This window comes from Schistocerca nitens, chromosome 6 (genome assembly GCF_023898315.1).
Source record: "Schistocerca nitens isolate TAMUIC-IGC-003100 chromosome 6, iqSchNite1.1, whole genome shotgun sequence".
In the NCBI taxonomy this organism is placed as follows: Eukaryota; Metazoa; Arthropoda; class Insecta; order Orthoptera; family Acrididae; genus Schistocerca; species Schistocerca nitens.
This window is the reverse complement of record NC_064619.1, coordinates 476344069-476365797: the sequence shown is the minus strand read 5'-3', so window position 1 is coordinate 476365797 and position 21729 is coordinate 476344069. Positions and strand designations below refer to the sequence as shown.

General features: G+C 39.2%; 1 protein-coding gene across 1 annotated transcript in view; it reads left to right on the top strand.

Moving 5' to 3' along the window:
• LOC126263415 (uncharacterized) overlaps positions 1–21652 on the top strand; it is a 116435-nt gene extending 94783 nt beyond the window's left edge. Inside the window, exons 6-7 of the mRNA XM_049960508.1 lie at positions 5414–5611; positions 21027–21652. Of these exons, the coding sequence (XP_049816465.1) occupies positions 5414–5611; positions 21027–21652 (824 nt within the window). The remainder of the gene's footprint in view (positions 1–5413; positions 5612–21026) is intronic.
• Positions 21653–21729: the final 77 nt, after the last annotated feature.

Below are 21729 nucleotides of genomic sequence, written 5' to 3'. Positions count from 1 at the left end.
TGGATGCAGCAGTATACTGCACACCTTTTTGCACAAGATTTAAGGAAGTCCGATCCAAATGGAGGTTTGATTTCTGCCGAGTATTAACCGAGTGAAAGCTGCTTACTGTTGGAAATAAACTAATGTTGGTAACAAGAAACGACAATAAGGAATATACATATTGAGAGGCCAATGTCAAAATACCCAGACTCGTGAAAAGAGGTCGACAAGAGGTTCGTGAACTCTCACCACTTATTGCCCAAACCGCCCGTTTCTGAGCCAAAAATATCCTCCTAGAATGGGAAGAGTTACCCCAAAACATAATACCATACGACATAAGTGAATGAAAATAAGCAAAGTAGACTAATTTACATGTCGAAATATCACTCACTTTCGATACCGTTCGAATAGTGTAAATGGCAGTATTAAGTCTTTGAACAAGATCCTGAACGTGGGCTTTCCACGACAGCTTACTATCTATCTGAACACCTAGGAATTTGAACTGTTCAGTTTCACTAATCATATGCCCGTTCTGTGAGACTAAAACTTCAGGTTTTGTTGAATTGTGCGTTAGGAACTGTAAAAACTGAGTCTTATTGTGATTTAATATTAGTTTATTTTCTATAAGCCATGAACTGAGGTCATGTACTGCTCTACTTGAAACCGAGTCAGTGTTGCACACAACATCCTTTACTACCAAGCTAGTGTCATCAGCAAACAGAAATATTTTAGAGTTACCCATAATACTAGAGGGCATATCATTTATATAAATAAGGAACGGGAGCGGCCCCAACACTGATCCATGGGGCACCCCCCACTTGACAGTACCCCATTCAGATCCCACATCACAGCCGTTATCAATATAGTGAATAATGACCTTTTGCTGCCTGTTGCTAAAGTAAGAGGTGAACCAATTGTGAGCTACTTCCCTTATTCCGTAATGGTCCAACTTCTGGAGCAATATTGTGTGATCAACACAGTCAAATGCCTTTGTTAAATCAAAAAATACGCCAAGCGTTCGAAACTTTTTGTTTAGCCCATCCAGTACCTCACAGAGAAAAGAGAATATAGCATTTTCAGTTGTCAAACGATTTCTAAAGCCGAACTGTACATTTGATAGCAAATCGTGTGATATAAAATGATCAATTAACCTTACATACACAGCCTTTTCGATAACTTTCGCAAACACTGATGGCATAGAAATAGGTCTAAAATTATCTACATTATCCCTCTCTCCCTTTTTATAAAGCGGCTTTACTACTGAGTACTTTAATCGCTCAGGAAACTGACCATTCCTAAAGGAAAAATTACAAATATGGCTAAATACAGGGCTAACATGTGCAGCACAGTACTTTAATATTCTACTAGACACTCCATCATAACCATGAGAGTCCTTAGTCTTCAGTGATTTGATTATTGTCTCAGTCTCCCTCTTGTCTGTATCACAGAGGAGTATTTCAGACGTCAATCTCGGAAAGGCATTTGCTAAGAAATTTATATGATTTCCTGTAGATACTAAATTTTTATTTAATTCACCAGCAATGCTCAGAAAATGGTTGTTAAATACTGTACATATATCTGATTTATCAGTAACAGAAATATTATTACTGCAAACTGACTTTATATCGTCAACCTTGTGCTGCTGACCAGACACTTCCTTCACAACTGACCATATGGCTTTAATTTTATCCTGTGAATTAGCTATTCTATTTGCATACCACATAATTTTTGCCTTGCTAATAACATTTTTAAGCACCTTACAATACTGTTTGTAATGGGCTACTGTAGCTTGATTGTGACTACTTCTAACATTTTGATATCCTTATCCCACTAGTCAGCCAACAGGGCTGTCCATTACTGCTAGTACCCCGTTTAGAATGTTCTAATGGAAAGCAACTCTCAAAGAGCATGAGAAATGTGTTATGGAAAGCATTGTATTTATCATCTATATTATCGGCACTATAAACATCTTGCCACTCTTGTTCCTTGACAAGTTTTGAAGAACTCTCTATTGCTGTTGGATTAACTTTCCTACATAGTTTGTAATTAAATACGACATTGGTTAGAGTATAAAAGCCTTTTAGTGTTAAAATTTGTGCATCATGGTCTGAAAGGCCATTCACCCCTTTACTAACAGAATGCCCCTCTAGTAATGAAGAATGAATAAAAATATTGTCTATGACTGTGCTACTGTTCCCCTGCGCCTTAGTTGGAAAAAACACAGTTTGCATCAGATAATATGAATTTAGGAGATCTACCAACATCCTTTTTCTTGCACAATCATGTACAAAATTAATATGGAAGTCACCACATAGAACTACTTTCTGGTACTTCCTACAAAGTGAATCAAGAACCCTCTCTAGCTTAAGCAAAAATGCTCTGAAGTCGGAATTAGGGGACCTACAAACAACAGCAATTATAAGTTTAGTTTCACTAAATTCAACTAATGCTGCACAAATTTCAAATATCTGTTCAGTGCAGTGTCGTGATACGTCTATGGACTCAAATGAAATACTGTTTTTTACGTACAGAGCCACTCTCCCACCCCGCAAGGAACTCCTTGAGAAACAGCCAGCTAATATGTAGCCTGGTAAAGAAAGCCTCTGAATTATCAAATTATTTAAGTGGTGCTCTGATATACCAATAATTTCAGAGCTAACATCTATTAGCAGTTCACTAACTTTATCTCTAATACCTCTTATATTTTGATGAAATATGCTAATTCCTTCTCTACTTGGAAACATTACATCCTCTGGAGGTGAGCCCTTAGTTAGAGGCACTTCCTTTAAGCAGGTATACCTATCAGCTGACTTCAGTCTAAAAAAGGTGCAGCTCTAACACCAACTACTATAGGAATTTTTTCCATGAGTGATACCACTACCACCACCCACTACACTGTCACCTATAAGCTTAGCCAGCCTCCCCTTCCCATACCTATTGAGGTGCAGGCCATGCCTAGTGAAACCCCATCTACTGATAGACCCAACTGGCACCACTGAGATGTGATCCATGCCCTCTGCCATCAGTACCCTCCCCAGTCCCACATTAACGCACCTAACAGCCGCATTAAGGTGAGGCCGATCATGACGCTGAAACAGTTGCATGAAATGCACATTAGTACCACCAGTTTGAGTAGCTATCTTAACCAAGTCACCACTGGCATCATATTCCCCGTCCCTATCAAGACTGTTCCCTGCTCCACCCACTATCACTACCTGATCCTCTTTCGTAAAATTCTTACATAACTCCCCTATGCTTTCAGTCACCTGAGCCAACCCTGCACTAGGCTTCACAATGCTGGTGACCTGGTACTCACTCCCCAACACTTCCTGCAACTGCTGGCCCACACCTCTACTGTGGGAACTACCTAGCAGCAGAACCTTATTCCTGCTAGACTTTGCAACTAACCTAGGCCTCCTAATTGCTGAGGACTGCTGCAAGTTACCTACATCTACGGCTACACGAGACTCCTCTCCACTCAACTCTGACAGTTGGTCATATCTATTGCATGTATGCAAAGTAAAACTGTCTGAGTACCTCCTCTTCCTAGCTACCTTCTTGCCAACTGCCAGTTCCCATTCCCCACCACCCTTCACCCCCCTCAACCTATCTGGTTCCTCCTTTGCGCATTGTAACTGCACCTGAAGGGCACAGATATTACGCCCCTGCTCCTCTATTAACTTGTTTCTACTACATATTCTACATTCCCAGGAGAGGATCTCCCTAAAATGACCACTGGCTTCCCCACTGCATTCCCCCCAATGAAAATACTTTGAACAAATCCCACACCGTAATCCACTACTCACAAACCTACGACAAAGCCCACACTTTCACTCATGGTAAATTTTACAGTTACTGAAAAAAAAGCTATACGTCTACATTACCAAAGTTCAGTTACACCAGTAGAACTATTTAAGAACTAACAATAATGGTCTCGAAATTCTCTGCCTACTAAGAAAGCAGCTACTTGTATTAATACTGCTACAACACAGCCGATACCAATACTAGCAAAACTTCACAAAATTATTAGCTATAACCAAAAAATTAAAACTACCACTGTAACACTAAGCGAAGTTAAAACACTATATGAAAATTTTACTGAAATATTTCACTAGAAAGAATAATAAACGTCAGTTGAAAACTAAAACACGAAAATTACTAACGACTTCAACACACTGAATACTCTCTAAAACACAGCGAGCGAACGATTACAAAAGTTTATTAAGTCATTATTTCGCCACAAACGGCACGCAACACTGCTGAGTTACTTTTACTGCAAATATTAAAACAAATAAACTTCAAAATAAGTAAATGAAGTCTAAAATTTATAAAATATTAACGAGCTATTTCAACAGCAGTGCAGCACACGTGACGTCACACCAAAGAGAGATGCTGTTATGTGTTAATTTTGCCTGATTCTGCAACTGTTAAAGGAATGTTGCTAGTAATGCAGGCTGATTTTGGGGGTCTGTGGATAGATCTGGTCAGGGAAATGAAAATCTTGGAGAGCTTGTTGGGTAATCTGAAAATGGAAGATGTCTGATTGAAATGTGCTGGATGACCATTTATATTTGACTGAATACCAGACGTGTACAGTCATTTTATGTTCTGGCTTCACTAATCATGGTGCCATAAATCATTGTCTAAGTCACTGTGATGTTTCCTACATTCTGGTCGACACCGTACTAAGAAGCAACCACCAATCTGTTCCTGCTTTATGATGGTCATACCCCAGCTGTATCATTTGCTAAATCAGAGGCGTGTAGTAGGGTTATGTGTAAGAGGCAGGACGGTGAGACAGACCAATGTTCATAGCTTGCCATTCAGCAAATGGTTTTTGATGATCCAGGTGCATGCAATGCATACAGCATTGTGTTCACCTTGCAGCCAGCGATGGTTATTCATCTGTTGTGGCTGTTCAGATATGAATATTTATGATGCTCCCATCTGGAACAGAGGTGCAGCAAGTGCAGGTTCCTTGACTTTGCAGGAGCAGTATTGATGTGCAGCATGACACTCAATAAGTAACATGTTGGGTAATTCTAAGGAAGGCTCCTTAGTCTCCCGCAAACCCTTAATCTGTCCCTTCAGAAATTCAGTTTATTGTACAAGTTGAGGTTGTCAATCCAGTTCTGGCATGTTTACAATGTAACTAAGAGAATATGATCCTCAAAACAGCAGATGACTTTTCAGAATGTAAAGTATGGGTTTGCATGTTCATGCTAAATATATGGTTCTTATTTCATCTTCACCTAACTGCTTCAGATCATTGCCTTTACTACCCCATGTCAATGCAAATTTGATTCCTCGAGCAAAGCTGTAGATGACGTTCATTTTTAATTTCCCTCAGGTTATAGGCACCTGTTTCTTTATTTTTCCCCGTTTCAAATAAATTAATGTGATGACCATTTTGTTTTTCTGTTTCTTACTGTAGATTCACTGTCATCATCATCAACATTGTCTTCACTCAAACTGAACCTGGATTATGATACAGAATCTCTGCGGGCAGAACTGAAAGAGAGAAACTGTATTCCAGGGCCAATTACCAAAACAACAAAGAGATTGTATTTAAAGAAACTTGTTAAACTGAAGAAGACTGGTGAATTTTGTAACCCGGGGCAAAGAAATATTGGTAAGTTAATTTTTTCTTTAGCTATAATATACAGATTTAGGAAATGCCCACATTGTCATTACTTGCAGAAGTTAGGACTAATTCCTGATCCTTTTAGTATATCTGAATTGTTAGTTTAAGGAGTAAAGGTAACAACTCGCCAGATAGTTAAGAGGCTGAGTCATTAATATGGATACAAACAAGACTGGGAATGACGATAGTTAACTGTGAAACAACAAAAGGCTCAATAGTGGAATGAAGAATGGAAAACCTACAGAGGTGAGGAAGGAAGAAAGAATATACTCAAGTTCTCAGTAATGAAATTGGCTGAATGGGTGGACTAGAGAACATGCAAACTTTCTTGCTGAATGAAAGAACCGGCCCTGGCAAATACTTGTGAAGAAATATACCCATGTTTGGGAAATAAGACTAAATGAACCTTCAGGTGTTTTATAATGCTTGACTGAGACTAAAGATAAAGTTGGAATTATTTTAATAGATACTGATTAGTGGAAAATGTACTACTAGAAATTCCTTACTTAATGAAATCAAACTTATGGAAACAGCAGGTCCAGAAACCCATATTGTGGAGAAATATGAAACGATAAACTCTTAGCAAGTTACAGACTGAGAGAAAGTGGGAAATCCTCTGAACCTGGCAACTCTAACATTGAACTAATAAAAGCCGCATCATGTAAATTATTTCAGATCCTACCTAAAATATTTGTAAATTGCTTGAGGGGGGAAGGGGGGGGGGGATAAGGTAATAGAATATTGGGGGAAAGAAAACAAAAATCATATGATTAATAAAATGGGATGCTATGCTGACTAAGAATCGTCAAGGGATAAATGTTAAATGTAAGGCCGTAGCGAGTAGAGGAGAAAGTGTGCCAATTCTCCTAGTTGACCGGTTCCACTGTGCGATGTTAGTTGCTCCGCTTGTGACCCAAGGAAGCGCACCTTCACTATGTTTACATGTGACACATCTTCCAAAAGGTGAAGACTGAATTTTGGAAACCATTTTTCACTGTCTTGTTTACATGTTAAGGTGTGATGCAGATTTTTACCCCAGTTAAATATGGTGTATGGAAAACAGCTGATCCAGCTTCTGATCCAGTCGACACAGTTATTTCTTTTAAATTAAACGTTTACAGGTAGGCAGTTTCATGCTTGATCCAATATTTTTGCTTCTCCTTCAGTGCACAATAAATCCATATTAACCAAATATTCTGAAAACAAGACATAACTTGACAATGCAAGCATGTTTCAAATCCAGTTGCATTTACACGAGAGTGAGATTAGATTGCAGAATTGGAAAACCAGTAACTAGAAGCGGATTTCCAGAATCACCTTTGAAGTGTTTTCATGTCCACCCAGAGGCGGTATTGGGAAATTGGTTTACGAAATCCGATTCTGGGAGCACCACATAAAAGGCGTGCTTATTGCTGGAGTCGAAACAGGTGAACATAATGCACGAACAGGATCATTTCATAACAAAATGAAAAATGTGGGTTTAGTTACCATACCTCAGAGAATGTAAATTACCGACTGGTTTAGATTAGTTCCAGCCATACTTTGACATTTGTTGAGGACTTCGTGTGATGAATAATCAGTTCAGATTTTGTTGACTTGCTACCATCTAATCTTATAGCATATTTTCCCCTCAAGAAGATTGTGCCGTTGCATTGGTCACTGAGTTACTGAACAATGCAGAGCTAATGTTTCTTTCTGTTTTTTATGCCACCATTTTGTAGACATCACCAGACCTATTTCTTCAGTTGACTGTCATCAGAAGTGAATGAAATAATTCTTGTTCTGGATAGCTCAAGCTGGATAATCACTTGAATCAGTATCTGTGACACGTCGTCACCAGAAGCTGTGTTGCAACTTGCATATACTGCGAAAGTTGAACCCAATTACGGAGTGGAAGAGCATGATTTGAAAGTTTACTCTTACAATCGTTTGAAGTGTGTTTCTCTGCATTAATGGAATCAGATTTTCAGCCAAGCATAACTGAACTGCAGGTCTTGCTGGAACTTATTTTCTTGAAAAATCAACATAACTATGCATTTATTTTCCTCTTGTAATAATTCCTAATCGCTTCCACAGTATGTGTTTTAATTCTTAATTCCGTATGTCTATTTGAGACCATCTAGTAAATTTAGGAGTTGTTTCCAAACAAGTGTGGACAATCCATGGAGCAAACAATGTCTTTATTATTTGGGTGACTTATTTTCTAAAAGTAGAATGTCAAAAAGAAACACGTGATCGTATTGAATTCTTTGTTATTTATCAGTTACCATTTCTTTCTTATGGTGTCAGCTATGCTTATTACCTTGTTTAGAGTTGTATAGGTAGTAGAGGGTCTCATTTGAGTAATCGTACGCTTTTAATCTAGGAGTTGCTTTTGCGGTGGATTTATTTTGTCATTCATTGACCTCAGTTTATTATGTAATTACACAAGTTTCAGTTTCTTACATTTCAGTGTTCTTTTTACTGAAACTACTGTTGCATCTGGCATTGATTCATTCTGTATATTTTCCTTGACTGAAGAAACAATGGCATACATCACAACTTTTTCTGGTTTACAATATTCTGGGCTGCAACTTCTCTTCTGCGAGTGTTTCTCTGGGAATTTTCTTTTTTGTTATGTTACAGTAAACAGGGAAATAATCAGGGTACAACTCGGGCTTTTAGAGACAATCTTTTTGTCCTGGAATTTCTGCTTGTTTACTGCTGATGCTAAACATATCCTATTTTGTGGTAAGTTCCTCTATGAAACATGATCCTTACAGTAATCAGTTTTGGGTCATCTCTCTGTAGTTTGGAGGAACTGTTCTGTGATTTTAAAAATTCTACTCCCTTTTTTTGGATTTCTGAAATGTATTTGCCTTTACTTACTCTATAACTGGATCAGTACACTGGAACTAACAAATGGGCTATTTCTTCTCTTATCTCGTTTAAATATGAGTAAACAGAAGTCCTACCACCATTTTATAACAGCATACTGCAACTATTCAAAGTTCCTAACAAAACACGGTAAGCAAACCCACAAAATACACATTCCTATACCGAAATGCACCAAGTTGAGTATCAAGCGTTAGTGCTGCTTGTAGTGTGGGGCATGCCGCCTTCCCTATACTACCTAATGCTAAGGTGCGCGGAGTCGGCACACTTTCTCGTCTGCTTGCTATGGAAAGGGTATGGTATGGGAGCTAGATGTTGCTGTATTGATAGTTGTTAGAACACACAACCTTGTAGGAAAAAGTTATTAGAGACAGGATTGCACAGTTTGATTTTAGTTGATGTGCTGAAAGTGGGACATGGTTCCACAAGGTATTCTGTGAAAATGTATGAGGAGGAGTATGTTCAAGGTTTGCAGAAGATTTAGATTCTTTACTTAAGCTGCAATAGTGATGTAAAAATAAATAAAATGCTATCTTTTTAATTTCTGGTAATAGAAGAATTGAGGCAGGTCAGTTTGGATTCCACCCTGTTCAAAAGGTTTGTAGATGAAGTGCTGGAGAATTGGTACTGAAAGTGTAGCAAAAAATCTAGTTTTAAATGCACTGTCATTTAGCAATGACTGGGTTAGCATAGCCTCAGAGAGGGTTATCAGTGAAATTGTTCCTAAATCTTGGAGAAGTATTAGGAATAGGACATTACAATATGCTTGGATGTATAAGTAGAAAGATAAATTGGCCAAGGCAGACCAACATTAAGACTAATAAACTTGCTATTAGTCGACCGTGTACTATTGCACCTGGGAGTTAGTGCACTTCAGTCAACTTATTTTGAGTAAGCACATAACCGGTGTTGATGGTGTATGTGCAGCTAACCTGAAAGCATGTCAGTGTGATGAGTTTTCCTTAGTTACCACTGTATTTTGTTTACTGTAACATAACCGTGTATTTCTGATAACATCTGCCCAGTATCTTTCTGTTTGGTCCTATAGCAATTTCTTTAATTTGTCTGAAGCCCCTATAGCCTTCTGTGAGCCATTTATGTGGAAAATTTGTGTGTTTTTAGCAAGGTTGTTAACTTTCTTTTTTCTCTGTAGCTCTTAATTATCTGCACCTATCTTGAGTTCAAACACTAATGGATCTCGTTGGTCATTCTGGATCCATTGTCTCGTAGTACTCTTAGATTTCTCATCACTAGTTGTCGAAAGGTCCTGTTTTATGGCAGCTGCAAGATATGAAAGAAATCAGATGATTTTCTTCATTCTACTGGTGACTGGTACAACCTCTCAGAAGACAGTACAGTTTTATTGGGGAGAATTCTCCAAACTCCTTTGTGTCACTTTTTTTTTATTTAGGCAAGTTTGATTAATTTTCTTTTAGTTTTGAAGAACATATCAGTATTCTTCTTTTTAATTTTATTGACAAGAATATCTGTTTGTTGGTGAGGTTAAAAGTTTGCCTTCTTTGCATTTTATTGGTTCTATTTATCCGAATCGCGTGCACACACGCATGCAGTGTATTTGTCCTAAGAGTTGTCAGATGCATTTTCTCTGCTGTTTCACAGATATTGGCAACCTGGTTTTTGCGGTGTCTAGGTGGTGTCAGGCTAAACAAATACTGTTCAGCCTATCTTTGACATAATGTCAAGTGTCGACAGAAAGCAGGGGTTTTTCCCATTACAAACGGGTATTTTTAAAATGAAATTTTATGTTCCTGTTTGATAAAGTGGTTGCAAATTAATCTGGTGTGATATTTATTTTATTGATATGTATTAACGATGACAGTAAAACAAGAACAATAACCAGTATCTTACAGTGACAGCATCACTCTGGCCTGCACTGGCTGCTACAACCATGCAGCAGCACTGCTCAGTCACTGCTGGTGCATTGGTTATTCTTAATATTTTACTGTGTCTGTTAGTACATATCAATGAAACTAATATTGCACTAGACTAATTTGGAACTGCCGTATCAAATAACACTCATTCCTCCTTAAACATTATTTTGTTTGTAACAAAAACAAACTGATGCTTTCTGGCGACACTGGGCATTGCATGGAAAATGTCATGAGCAGTGTTTGTTTCGGCTGTCTCCAGTTACACATTGCAAAAATGAATTTGAAAATATCTGCCGAAACAGCAGAGAAAAATTGCCCGGTGATTCTTAGGAGGGATGCCCAGGTTGGATGTCAATGCAACTTCATATACATGCACACCGTCAGTAGGTAAGTGATTAGGGTTACAATTATCTGTGATTGATAGAACAACCACTAGAGTGCATTAGTGTTATTTGTGTTTAGTGTTGTTGTTAGGCCCGGTAGGGTATATAAGGGGTGTGAAGAGTGTCCGATGTTGAGTAATTACTGTGAAGGACACGGAAATGCCACATACTCATGTGAGATGATATGACAAAGTTCGAAAAGGACCTCATTGTAGGTCTCCATTTGGTAGGCGGGTTGAATCTTGCCGTATCCAGATTTGCAAGTTATTGGGATGTAATAGTGGCATACTGTTGAACTGTGTGGTAGCACGAGGTATGCTCCTCGTCAGGGATCCAGTTGAGCATGCTTGACCATCACAATGTAGGATCACTGTACTGTGCACCAAGCACATCATAACCCCTTAACATCTCTGCTTGCCATCTGAGAGCAAGTAGTGGCCTCCCTACAACGTTGTGTGTCATACCACACCATTGGTTGGGGACTAGCAGCAGCCTTGCGTAGGCTGCTGTTAACACAACACAAGTGACTGCATTTGAAGTGGTGCTGTAACTGGGAAATGTGGACTGCTAATAAATGGCATTGCATTGTGTTTGGTGATGAATTACAGTTTTGCACTACGTCAGATGAATGTCGGTGAGTATAGTAACTATCTCTAAAGCGGTCCCATTCTTCCAGTGGTTTCGAGAAGCACAGTGGTATTACCCCTGGAATCAAGGTGAGGGTGCCCATAGGGTACGTCTTCAGGTTATGCTTGTAGCCATAGAGGGAACTCGGACAGTACAATGATATGTCGCAGACATCCTGCAGCCTCGTGCATTACTTCTCATGGAGCAGTGCTGTGGTAGCAATTTTCAACAGGAAAATGTTTGTCTGCACACAGCACATGTCTCTGTGAACTGTTTCTATGCTGTTGAGATACTCCCGTGGCCAGCAAGATCCCCAGGTTTGTCGCTGACATAACGTGTGAGACCGACATGGACTTCAACTCCATTCCATTGTCGGTATCCACAATATCAAGGACTAATTAAAACAGTTTTGGGCCAGCTTGCCTCAGGAGCTGATATAGGTGTTTCGACACTTTCCCAGCTGAATTATTGCATCCATCCAGGACAGAGGGGGAGGGGGGTGGGAGGTACAAGTTCATACTGATAAGTGGGCTTATACTGCCAGGTTCTTTTTAAATGTGATTCAATTCTGTAATCACTGAAATAAAATTGCTTACCCCTCAGCCTGTGAAGTTCCATTTCCTCCTTCCCTTAGGGGTGATTCACTTTTTGTTAGACAGTGTATATTTATTTTGTTTACTTATTCTTCCACATCACCACTAGTTCTTATCAACCTCCAAACCAGTGCAGACATGTGTCTGGCATGTGGCAATATAGATGCATTGTCACAGCATTTAAGTTGTGCACAGGTAGTAGGTTTGCAGACTTCATCATTGAAGAGTTTGGATGTGTTAAGTGTTGTATTCGTGGATAATGACATTTTCTGAGGCTTGTATTGGAGACATAAATGTGTCGGAACCTGACCAAGTGGGTAGAGTGGAAATAAATGCATTTGTTTACCATAATTAAATTCAGAGTTTTAGTGTGTAAGTACAAAAATATAATTGGGCATATAGCAGACGGTTGCATGTGATGAGTTCAGAGTCATATATCTTAGAACAAATAATCACCATTTTATGCTAACATTTAAAGATGGACACTTCCTTGTACCATATTCCTGTTAAACTATCGTATTTCTTTTTAAATATCTGCCAAAAGTTTTGTAGTAATTTCATGTTTGTTTTTCTTAGTATTTCCTTCAATCTCCTCTAACATTACTTTGAAATGTTTGTGTCACTAACTTTAGAGAGTTAATGATTTATTTCTACATATTACATTACATTAATACTCGCACTTATAGGTATGTAAGAGTCCCTAGCACACGAAGCACGGAATACTAAACTAGCTGAAAATCAGAGATTTAACACAACATGCAGAATTGTGCATGTCATGGAGTATTTATGTACACTGCCACTGTACTTGTCAACATGGTGGGGTGCTCTATATGACTCGCCACCCTCCACCCCCTCGCTCCCAGTCAGTGTAAACAGTATCTGAGGTGGAATCTGACATAGTCCTGCATGCATTCTCACTGTTTTCTGGAAATGAGATATTTTATTATTGAATTTGGTGGTATTAGCCTTTCATGGGGACACCTCACTTGGCATTACCATGCCTGTTTGCCTGTTGGTTTTCATATCTTGTTGGCATCCTTTTGGACCTGCAGGTACTGCATCTTTATCTTGGTGGTCGTGGGGCTGGCCATCTTCATGGCATCTTGTATATCATAGAAGGCAGGTTTGAGTCTTTCAGTAGGTTGTAGGCACACCTCTGGTGTCTCTCTTAAAAGTGTTGTTGCTTCTACCAAGCACTTCATATTGCCCTTTGTATGGTGGTTGCAGTGGCTTGCGCACTGTGTCATTTTGTACGAATACATGGTTGCAGCTGGACAAGTCTTTAAATATGAACAGGTGTTTGTCAACTTTGCTCTTTAATTGTCACCAGATCGAGTTGGCAGATGGGGGATTATAATTTGAGGACCAACTCTGACACATCAGCCGCATTGTCTCTCACATTATGCATGAATTCTCCTGGTAGGCGCAGTGTTTGCCTATACACTAATTCAGCTGCTGTAGCCTTCAGGTTGCTCTTAACTGACATATGGAAACAAAGGTGCACAATGGGTAATTTCTCCACCCAATTTTGTGTAGCATGACACTGAAGGGCTCACTTCAGTTGCCAATGCAGACTTTCTGCTGTTCCATTTGCTACCAGATGATAAGAAGTAGTACGAATACCCTTAGTGCCCAGCTAATTGACAAATGCCTTGAATAGGTGAGCCTCAGATTGGCGTCCTTGATCTGTTGCATCCGTACCAGTACACCAAAGTGAGCAGTTCACCCACAGAAAAATGTTTGTGCTACCTTCTCAGCTGTAACGTCTTTCATAGGCAAAGCTTCAGGCTATCTTCAACATCGATCCATGACCGTGAGGTTGTTGCTGTAACGTTCTGATATTGGGAGGGGTCCCATGGTGGCTCTATGAACATGTTCAAAGTGTTGACTTGGTGCAGAAATGTGCCTAATGGTGCTTTGACATGCCAAGTGGTCTTATTTTTCTGGCTCTTCATTTAATTTCTGACAAATGGCTTACAGTCTGCATCCATTCCTGGCCAGACAAATCTGTGTTTGACTAATTTCGCTGTGTCCTAGACCCCGGGATGATGCAGGTTGTACACCGATGCAATTGCTTGTGATCGAAACTAGTGAGGTATGAATGGTTGTACTTTCGTGCCAGACATATTACAGTACAATTCAACATTTGTTTCTGGTACAATAATGCGTTATAACTTCAATCCTGCTGGGTTATCCAATAACCCGCGTAGGTCATCATCGTGCTGTTGGGATTCAGCTAGGACCTCAGAATCAATTGCACTGGTTATAGCTTAAACATGTGAGTGTGTCTGCTGGCATATTTGACTTTCCTTGCACATAGAGTACGCGAGTCATAAAGTGGCTAATATTGTCCAAATGTCGAAGTTGTCTAGTTGATATTTTCTTTGGTTTCATATTGAAAGCACATATTAGTTGTTTGTGGTCCCTATATATTCTAAAGTGTCAGCCTCCTAATAACGAGTGCTTGTACATCCTAACCACAGCATATGTGGCATACATCTTTTTGTGGAACTAGCACTGACACGCTCGCAGATGGATACTTTTCCACTAATCTGTCTGCTGTCTCTGTTCGTGCTTTCATATCACCAGTGCAAACTGTTAAAATTTTCTGTGTCTTGGAAGGTAGACGTGACAACCGGACATTTCATAGAACATAGTCACTGGCTGTTGAAATACGGTAACCCGGCTAAGACACAAAGTTGAAATATGTTCACTTTTTTTTTTTATTTACTTAAATTTGGCATATTTTGTGACAGTACCTTTTCCGTTAGATGTTTACGAGGTGGAATTGGTCTTGACTTCTTTTGTGGACCGGCAAGACAGCCAATCCACGAGGACGGGAGGCCGAAGGGCACGCGTTTAAGCTCATGCAGGATGGCGTGAGGTCTGGAACAGGCAAGGTCTTTATAGTAGCAAAAATAGTACGTAGCTTCTGGAATACTTAACTTTAATCCATAATTGGTGAACATCGGTCTGACGGTACATGCATCACAAGATAAATAGCAATTGATAATGGCGCCTTGCTAGGTCGTAGCAAATGACGTAGCTGAAGGCTATGCTAACTATCGTCTCGGCAATTGAGAGCGTAATTTGTCAGTGAACCATCGCTAGCAAAGTCGGCTGTACAACTGGGGCGAGTGCTAGGACGTCTCTCTAGACCTGCCGTGTGGCAGCGCTCGGTCTGCAATCACTGATAGTGGCGACACGCGGGTCCGACGTATACTACCGGACCGCGGCCGATTTAAAGGCTACCACCTAGCAAGTGTGATGTCTGGCGGTGACACCACAGCTTCAGTTGTCTATTGGGAGTATGATTCCACAATGTGTCTTTGCCGGCTGCAGAAATGACCTGGTTCAATGTGTTTGCCTCATTTTTGGTGCTTCAAATACCATTTCTTCGAATGTAGTTTCTTCTTATAGTTTGTATAAAAAATAGTAACATAATTCAAAATTATTTATGACGGCGACCTGCACAATCTTCTACCGTCAACACACACCAAGAGTTAACTGCTGACTGACTATAGTCAAAGACGACTCCAGCATCAAAGACATTTTACACAACACACAAGCTTCCACTTGTAATCAGTCTCTTTGCTATTCTTCGACACATTTACTAATAGTAATCAATATGCTTTCACTCACAAAAATATAAGTAAATTAACGTATAATAAGGCAAATTATAATAAAAAAATTCTGACAAAAAATATAAGAAAACATTTACAATTTGATATCGACAAACCCGGTAAAAAAATAACAGATCTCCCAGATCCATTATACTGTGTTACTTGCCAACCTCTTAGACATTGTAGAAGCTTTGTGGGGTTGCAATTGCCTAGTTCTTCCACTTGTAGTTTTTGCAATCACTTTGCCTCAAGTGGGATAGGCATGTCACAAAAGTATTTTTCGTAGACTCATATCGTTTGGTGATAGAGAGCAGCAAGGATGTCTTGCACCTCGGCAGCTGAATCTTCATTTAGTGCTGCACAACATAGCTGTATTTGGTTTCATCTGTGATAACATGGACTTGCTTTCCAGTTGTGTGAACCTTGATACAAGGTTATGCTGCCAGAAATGTGTGGGTTTGATGGTGATTCTGCTGATCTTGCTGCTTGCAGCTGGCTGTACATCAGTCTGTGATTTCAAGCATGAAAATAAATGAAACGCAGCTGGTGCGGAAGAAGTGAGCCTGTGTGTTGCGATGTGATATGGCATGATGGTGTCAGCAGGGTTGTAGTGACATAATATCACGTTGGCATCACCAAAGTAGATGATTTACTTTACAGAGTTAATGATTTATTCCCACATATTACGTTAAATTAATACTCACATGTATAGGTTCATCAGATTCCCTAGTACATGAAACATGGAATACTAAACTAGGTGAAAGTCAAAGCGTAACACAACATGCAGAATATTTATCCACAGAGTATTTATCCACACGGCCACTACACTTGTCGTCATGGTGCGATGCCCTAGATTTGTTTTGTTTCCCCTAAGATTTTATGAGCTAATTATTAGCAACAAATTTGATTCTTCTGACTCTTGGGCTTTGTGGTTGTTCCAAATTTAGTGTCTTCTCTCTATACAGTGCATACCACTCTACATCGGTATGTATTAACACTTACAGAGCAGAAGGAAAAACTTGCTTTAGAAATGGATTTCTGTTGGAGAAGTAATATCTTGATGTCATGCCCATGAGAAACATTAAAGGAGGTGGATAGTAGTGTGAGTGTGTGAGTGTGTGTGTGTGTGTGTGTGTGTGTGTGTGTGTGTGAGAGAGAGTGTGTGTGAGAGAGTACACTAAGAACTTAAAACATTATGATGATACGCTTCACAAACTTTTGTATAAGATTACCGCTAAAATAAAATTTGGTGAGTGAAGCTTTGCAGTGGTTGAATTAACAATAATGGAAAAATATGTACATTGTTATTTCTGTATTGCAACCTCCATTAAGGTCAAAAGTAGGCAGGTGCATAATTGGAAAAATTCATTTCTTGGGTGGAATCAATAAATTCTACTGTCTGCACCTTACTTGTCTACATCTACATCTACATCTATACTCCGCAAGCCACCTGACGGTGTGTGGCGGAGGGTACCTTGAGTACCTCTGTTGCTTCTCCCTTCTATTCCAGTCTCGTATTGTTTGTGGAAAGAAAGATTGTCGGTATGCCTCTGTGTGGGCTCTAATCTCTCTGATTTTATCCTCATGGTCTCTTCGCGAGATATACATAGCAGCAAGCAATATACTGCTTGACTCCTCGGTGAAGGTATGTTCTCGAAACTTCGACAAAAGCCCGTACCGAGCTACTGAAGGTCTCTCTTGCAGAGTCTTCCACTGGAGTTTATCTATCATCTCTGTAACGCTTTAACGATTACTTTTCCTGTGACGAAGCACACTGCTCTCCATTGGATCTTATCTATATCTTCTGTCAACCCTATCTGATACGGATCCCACACTGGTGAGCAGTATTCAAGCAGTGGGTGAACAAGTGTACTGTAACCTACTTCCTTTGTTTTCGGATTGCAATTCCTTAGCACTCTTCCAATGAATCTGTCTGGCATCTGCTTTACCGACGATTAATTTTATATGATCATTCCATTTTAAATCACTCCTAATGCGTACTCCCATATAATTTATGGAATTAACTGCTTCCAGTTGCTGACCTGCTATATTGTAGTTAAATGATAAGGGATCTTTCTTTTTATGTATTCACAGCACATTACACTTGTCTACATTGAGATTCAATTGCCATTCCCTTCACCATGCGTCAATTCGTTGCTGATCCTCCTGCATTTCAGTACAATTTTCCATTGTTACAACCTCTCGATATACCACAGCATCATCCGCAAAAAGCCTCAGTGAACTTCCGATGTTTCCACAAGGTCATTTATGTATATTGTGAACAGCAACGGTCCTATGACACTCCCCTGTGGCACACTTGAAATCACTCTTACTTCGGAAGACTTCTCTCCATTGAGAATGACATGCTGCGTTCTATTATCTAGGAACTCTTCAACCCAATCACACAATTGGTCTGATAGTCCATATGCTCTTACTTCGTTCATTAAACGACTGTGTGGGAACTGTATCAAACGCCTTGCGGAAGTTAAGAAACGCGTCATCTACCTGGGAACCCGTGTCAATGGCCCTCTGAGTCTCGTGGACGAATAGCGCGAGCTGGGTTTCACATGATAGTCCTTTTTGAAACCCATGCTGGTTCCTACAGAGTAGATTTCTAGTCTCCAGAAAACTCATTATACTCGAACATAATACGTGTTCCAAAATTCTACAACTGATCGACGTTAGAGATATAGGTCTATAGTTCTGCACATCTGTTCGACGTCCCCTCTTGAAAACGGGGATGACCTGTGCCCTTTTCCAATCCTTTGGAATGCTACGCTCTTCTAGAGACCTACGGTACACCGCTGCAAGAAGGGGGGCAAGTTCCTTCGCTTACTCTGTGTAAAATCGAACTGCTATCCCATCAGGTCCAGCGGCCTTTCCTCTTTTGAGCGATTTTAATTGTTTCTCTATCCCTCTGTCGTCTATTTCGATATCTACCATTTTGTCATCTGTGCGACAATCTGGAGAAGGAACTACAGTGCAGTCTTCCTCTGTGAAACAGCTTTGGAAAAAGACATTTAGTATTTCGGCCTTTAGTCTGTCATCCTCTGTTTCAGTACCATTTTGGTCACAGAGTGTCTAGACATTTTGTTTTGATCCACCTACCGCTTTGACATAAGACCAAAATTTCTCAGGATTTTCTGCCAAGTCAGTACATAGAACGTTACTTTTGAATTCATTGAACGCCTCTTGCATAGCCCTCCTCACACTACATTTTGCTTCGTGTAATTTTTGTTTGTCTGCAAGGCTTTGGCTGTATTTATGTTTGCTGTGAAGTTCCCTTTGCTTCCGCAGCAGTTTTCTATCTTGGTTGTTGTACCACGGTGGCTCTTTTCCATCTCTTATGATCTTGCTTGGCACATACTCATCTAATGCATATTGTACAATGGTTTTGAACTTTGTCCACTGATCCTCAACAATATCTGTGCTCGAGACAAAACTTTTGTGTTGAGCCTTCAAGTACTCTGAAATCTGCTTTTTGTAACTTTTGCTAAACAGAAAAATCTACCTAACTTTTTAAATATTTCTATTTACGGCTGAAATCATTGATGCAGTAACTGCTTTATGATCGCTGATTCCCTGTTACGTGTTAACTGTTTCAAATAGTTCGGGTCTGTTTGTCAGCAGAAGGTGAATTATATTATTGCCACGAGTTGGATCTCTGTTTAACTGCTCAAGGAAGTTTTCGGATAATGACTTAAAAAAATTTCACTGGAGTCTTTGTCCCTCCCACCCGTTATAAATGTTTGAGTCTTCCAGTCTATATCCAGCAAATTAAAATCTCCACCCAGAACTATAATGTGGTGGGGAAATCTACTCGAAATATTTTCCAAATTTTCCTTCAGATGCTCTGCCAAAACAGCTGCTGAGCCAGGGGGCCTATAGAGACATCCAATTACCATGCTTGAGCCTGCTGTATTTCCTACAGCCTACTTGGATCATGTTTTCACTGTCAAACAATTAAGATATGTTGTTGTTCTAAGAAGGGCTCTTATTTACATAATATAATGCAGTTTAATCTCTCTGCCCCCTGTGCTTTACCTGAAGGGTGGAGGATGCATGTTACGTAATGTCAGTACTGCAGTATGTTGGAATTCCATGGCTCTATAGACTACTAAGTTTAGATTTCTTATTATTGCTCACTTTTTCATTTCGTCTTAAAACAAATCTTGCGTATTAATACTCCGGAATCATGTACCCTCCAACTCGAAGCCTATGTGAATTTGCCAACCCACGGGACTTGTAATGTGCCCTTGTGCTCAGGTACAGGTTTATTACGGTGGAATATTGGCATAGTACAATGTAGTAACCACAAGCAATGTAAAATTATATTTCTCTTTTATTTGTCTGCTTTGTCGTTGGTGACAATTGTCAGTTTATCCTTATCTAATCCAGCAAAAATTCAGAGCTTCTACCACTATAGGTACAACTATACTAATGATTTCAAACATGTAATTGAGTTATATTTTCCAGGGAAAATGATCCTTTTGCAATTTTCCACAGTAATTTAGGTAATTATGCTGCAATTTTCAACTAAAGTGATGATTCAAGTATCAATTTTCTGTCACATATTAAGAAATATTGCAGACAAATATCCAGAGATGGCTTAAGAGGCAATTTGAGTTCAAAGGAAGAAGCAATTGTTGCTTAATGAGAAGTGTAGTTTTCGTAGAAATTGCTATGCATTATGTTAATGTATCACTTAACTTCCATGTTCAAAGAAAATTGACTTAATTCTTCCACATGTTCAGATCTTCATGTGTATTTTTAGCCTTACAGCTGATGTTAATTATGTAATTATTGTATTGATAACATTTCCTAAATGCCCAGTAATGAAGAATATGGTTTTCTGTAGCTGGACTGCTGACTGACTTAGTAATGTGAACTTTATTATACAAAAAGAACAACTTACAACCATTACAAAATTCTTACAGTGAAGTCAACATGTGCTGCAAAAATACATACTATGTACTTAGTGTAACCCCTTGATAACACCTGTTACTGATTCTGGATATTTTTAACAAATGGCATTAATCTTGTTTGAGGAAATCAGTAAAACGCAACTGACACTTCATTGACTATTGCGTCTAATTGTGTAGGAGAGAACACTGCAACAATATAAGATTTCAATGCTGTCACAAGTACCTGATTATCAAGTATTGTCAAGTAAATCCCTGGTTTTATTTTTTACATGGGGATTTTTTTTATTATTATTATAATGAAAAATAGAACATAAGGGGAGAAAATTTCAGGCAGGATCAAAATTTGGTTAATTCTCAGATATATTAATTATATAAAAGAACTGTCAGGTTAAATAATCCCTTTGTAAATGAGTTCAGTTTAAAAAATATAACTAAAATTTGTTTGATAGCAATGTTGCAAGAGTTTAATTAATATTTTCTATGCAGAATACAGTCCAGAGCTTGAGTGCACCTTGAAGACAATGGAGTGGGTGAATGGTCTTGCTGCCTATATCAAGTTGGAACAAGAAGTAGCTACTCAGTTTTCAAATCCTAGTTGTGAAAGAAGATGGCGAGGTGGTATAACGAAATCAGCATTCTGTTATCTGTTACTTGATCCAAGAGTAACCAAAAATCTTCCATGTAGGACACAAACAATGCAGCCTCTCCAGATCTGGCAAACGTTTCTGTCATCTGTCTTTTATATTGGCAAAGGTGTGCGAAATAGGCCATATTCTCATCTGTATCAGGCAGCTTCTTTATGGAAAACAAAATCGAAGTCTTCAGACAAGAAGGTACAATACATTTTAGATATATGGAGTGAAGGGTTTGGAGTTGTATGCCTTCATGTGTTCCAAAATGTTATACCTGTTGAGGCTCACACACGTGAGGCAGCTATGATAGAAGCTATGGGTTTGAAGGCATTGAAAAATGTTCGTCACAGTGAGTATTATGGAACTGCTGCAACTTGGAATTCAAAGCAGCGACGAAAATTAGGTGTTTATCTTCTCTACAGAGCATTGCTGGTTTTTTTGAGCGAAGGGGAGAGGCAACTTGGACCAGAAAACTTATAGTACTTAAATAATGTCCTATTTGGAGCTTGACATACCTGTGTAATTACAAGAAAATTATGCATGGGTTAAAGTTAATT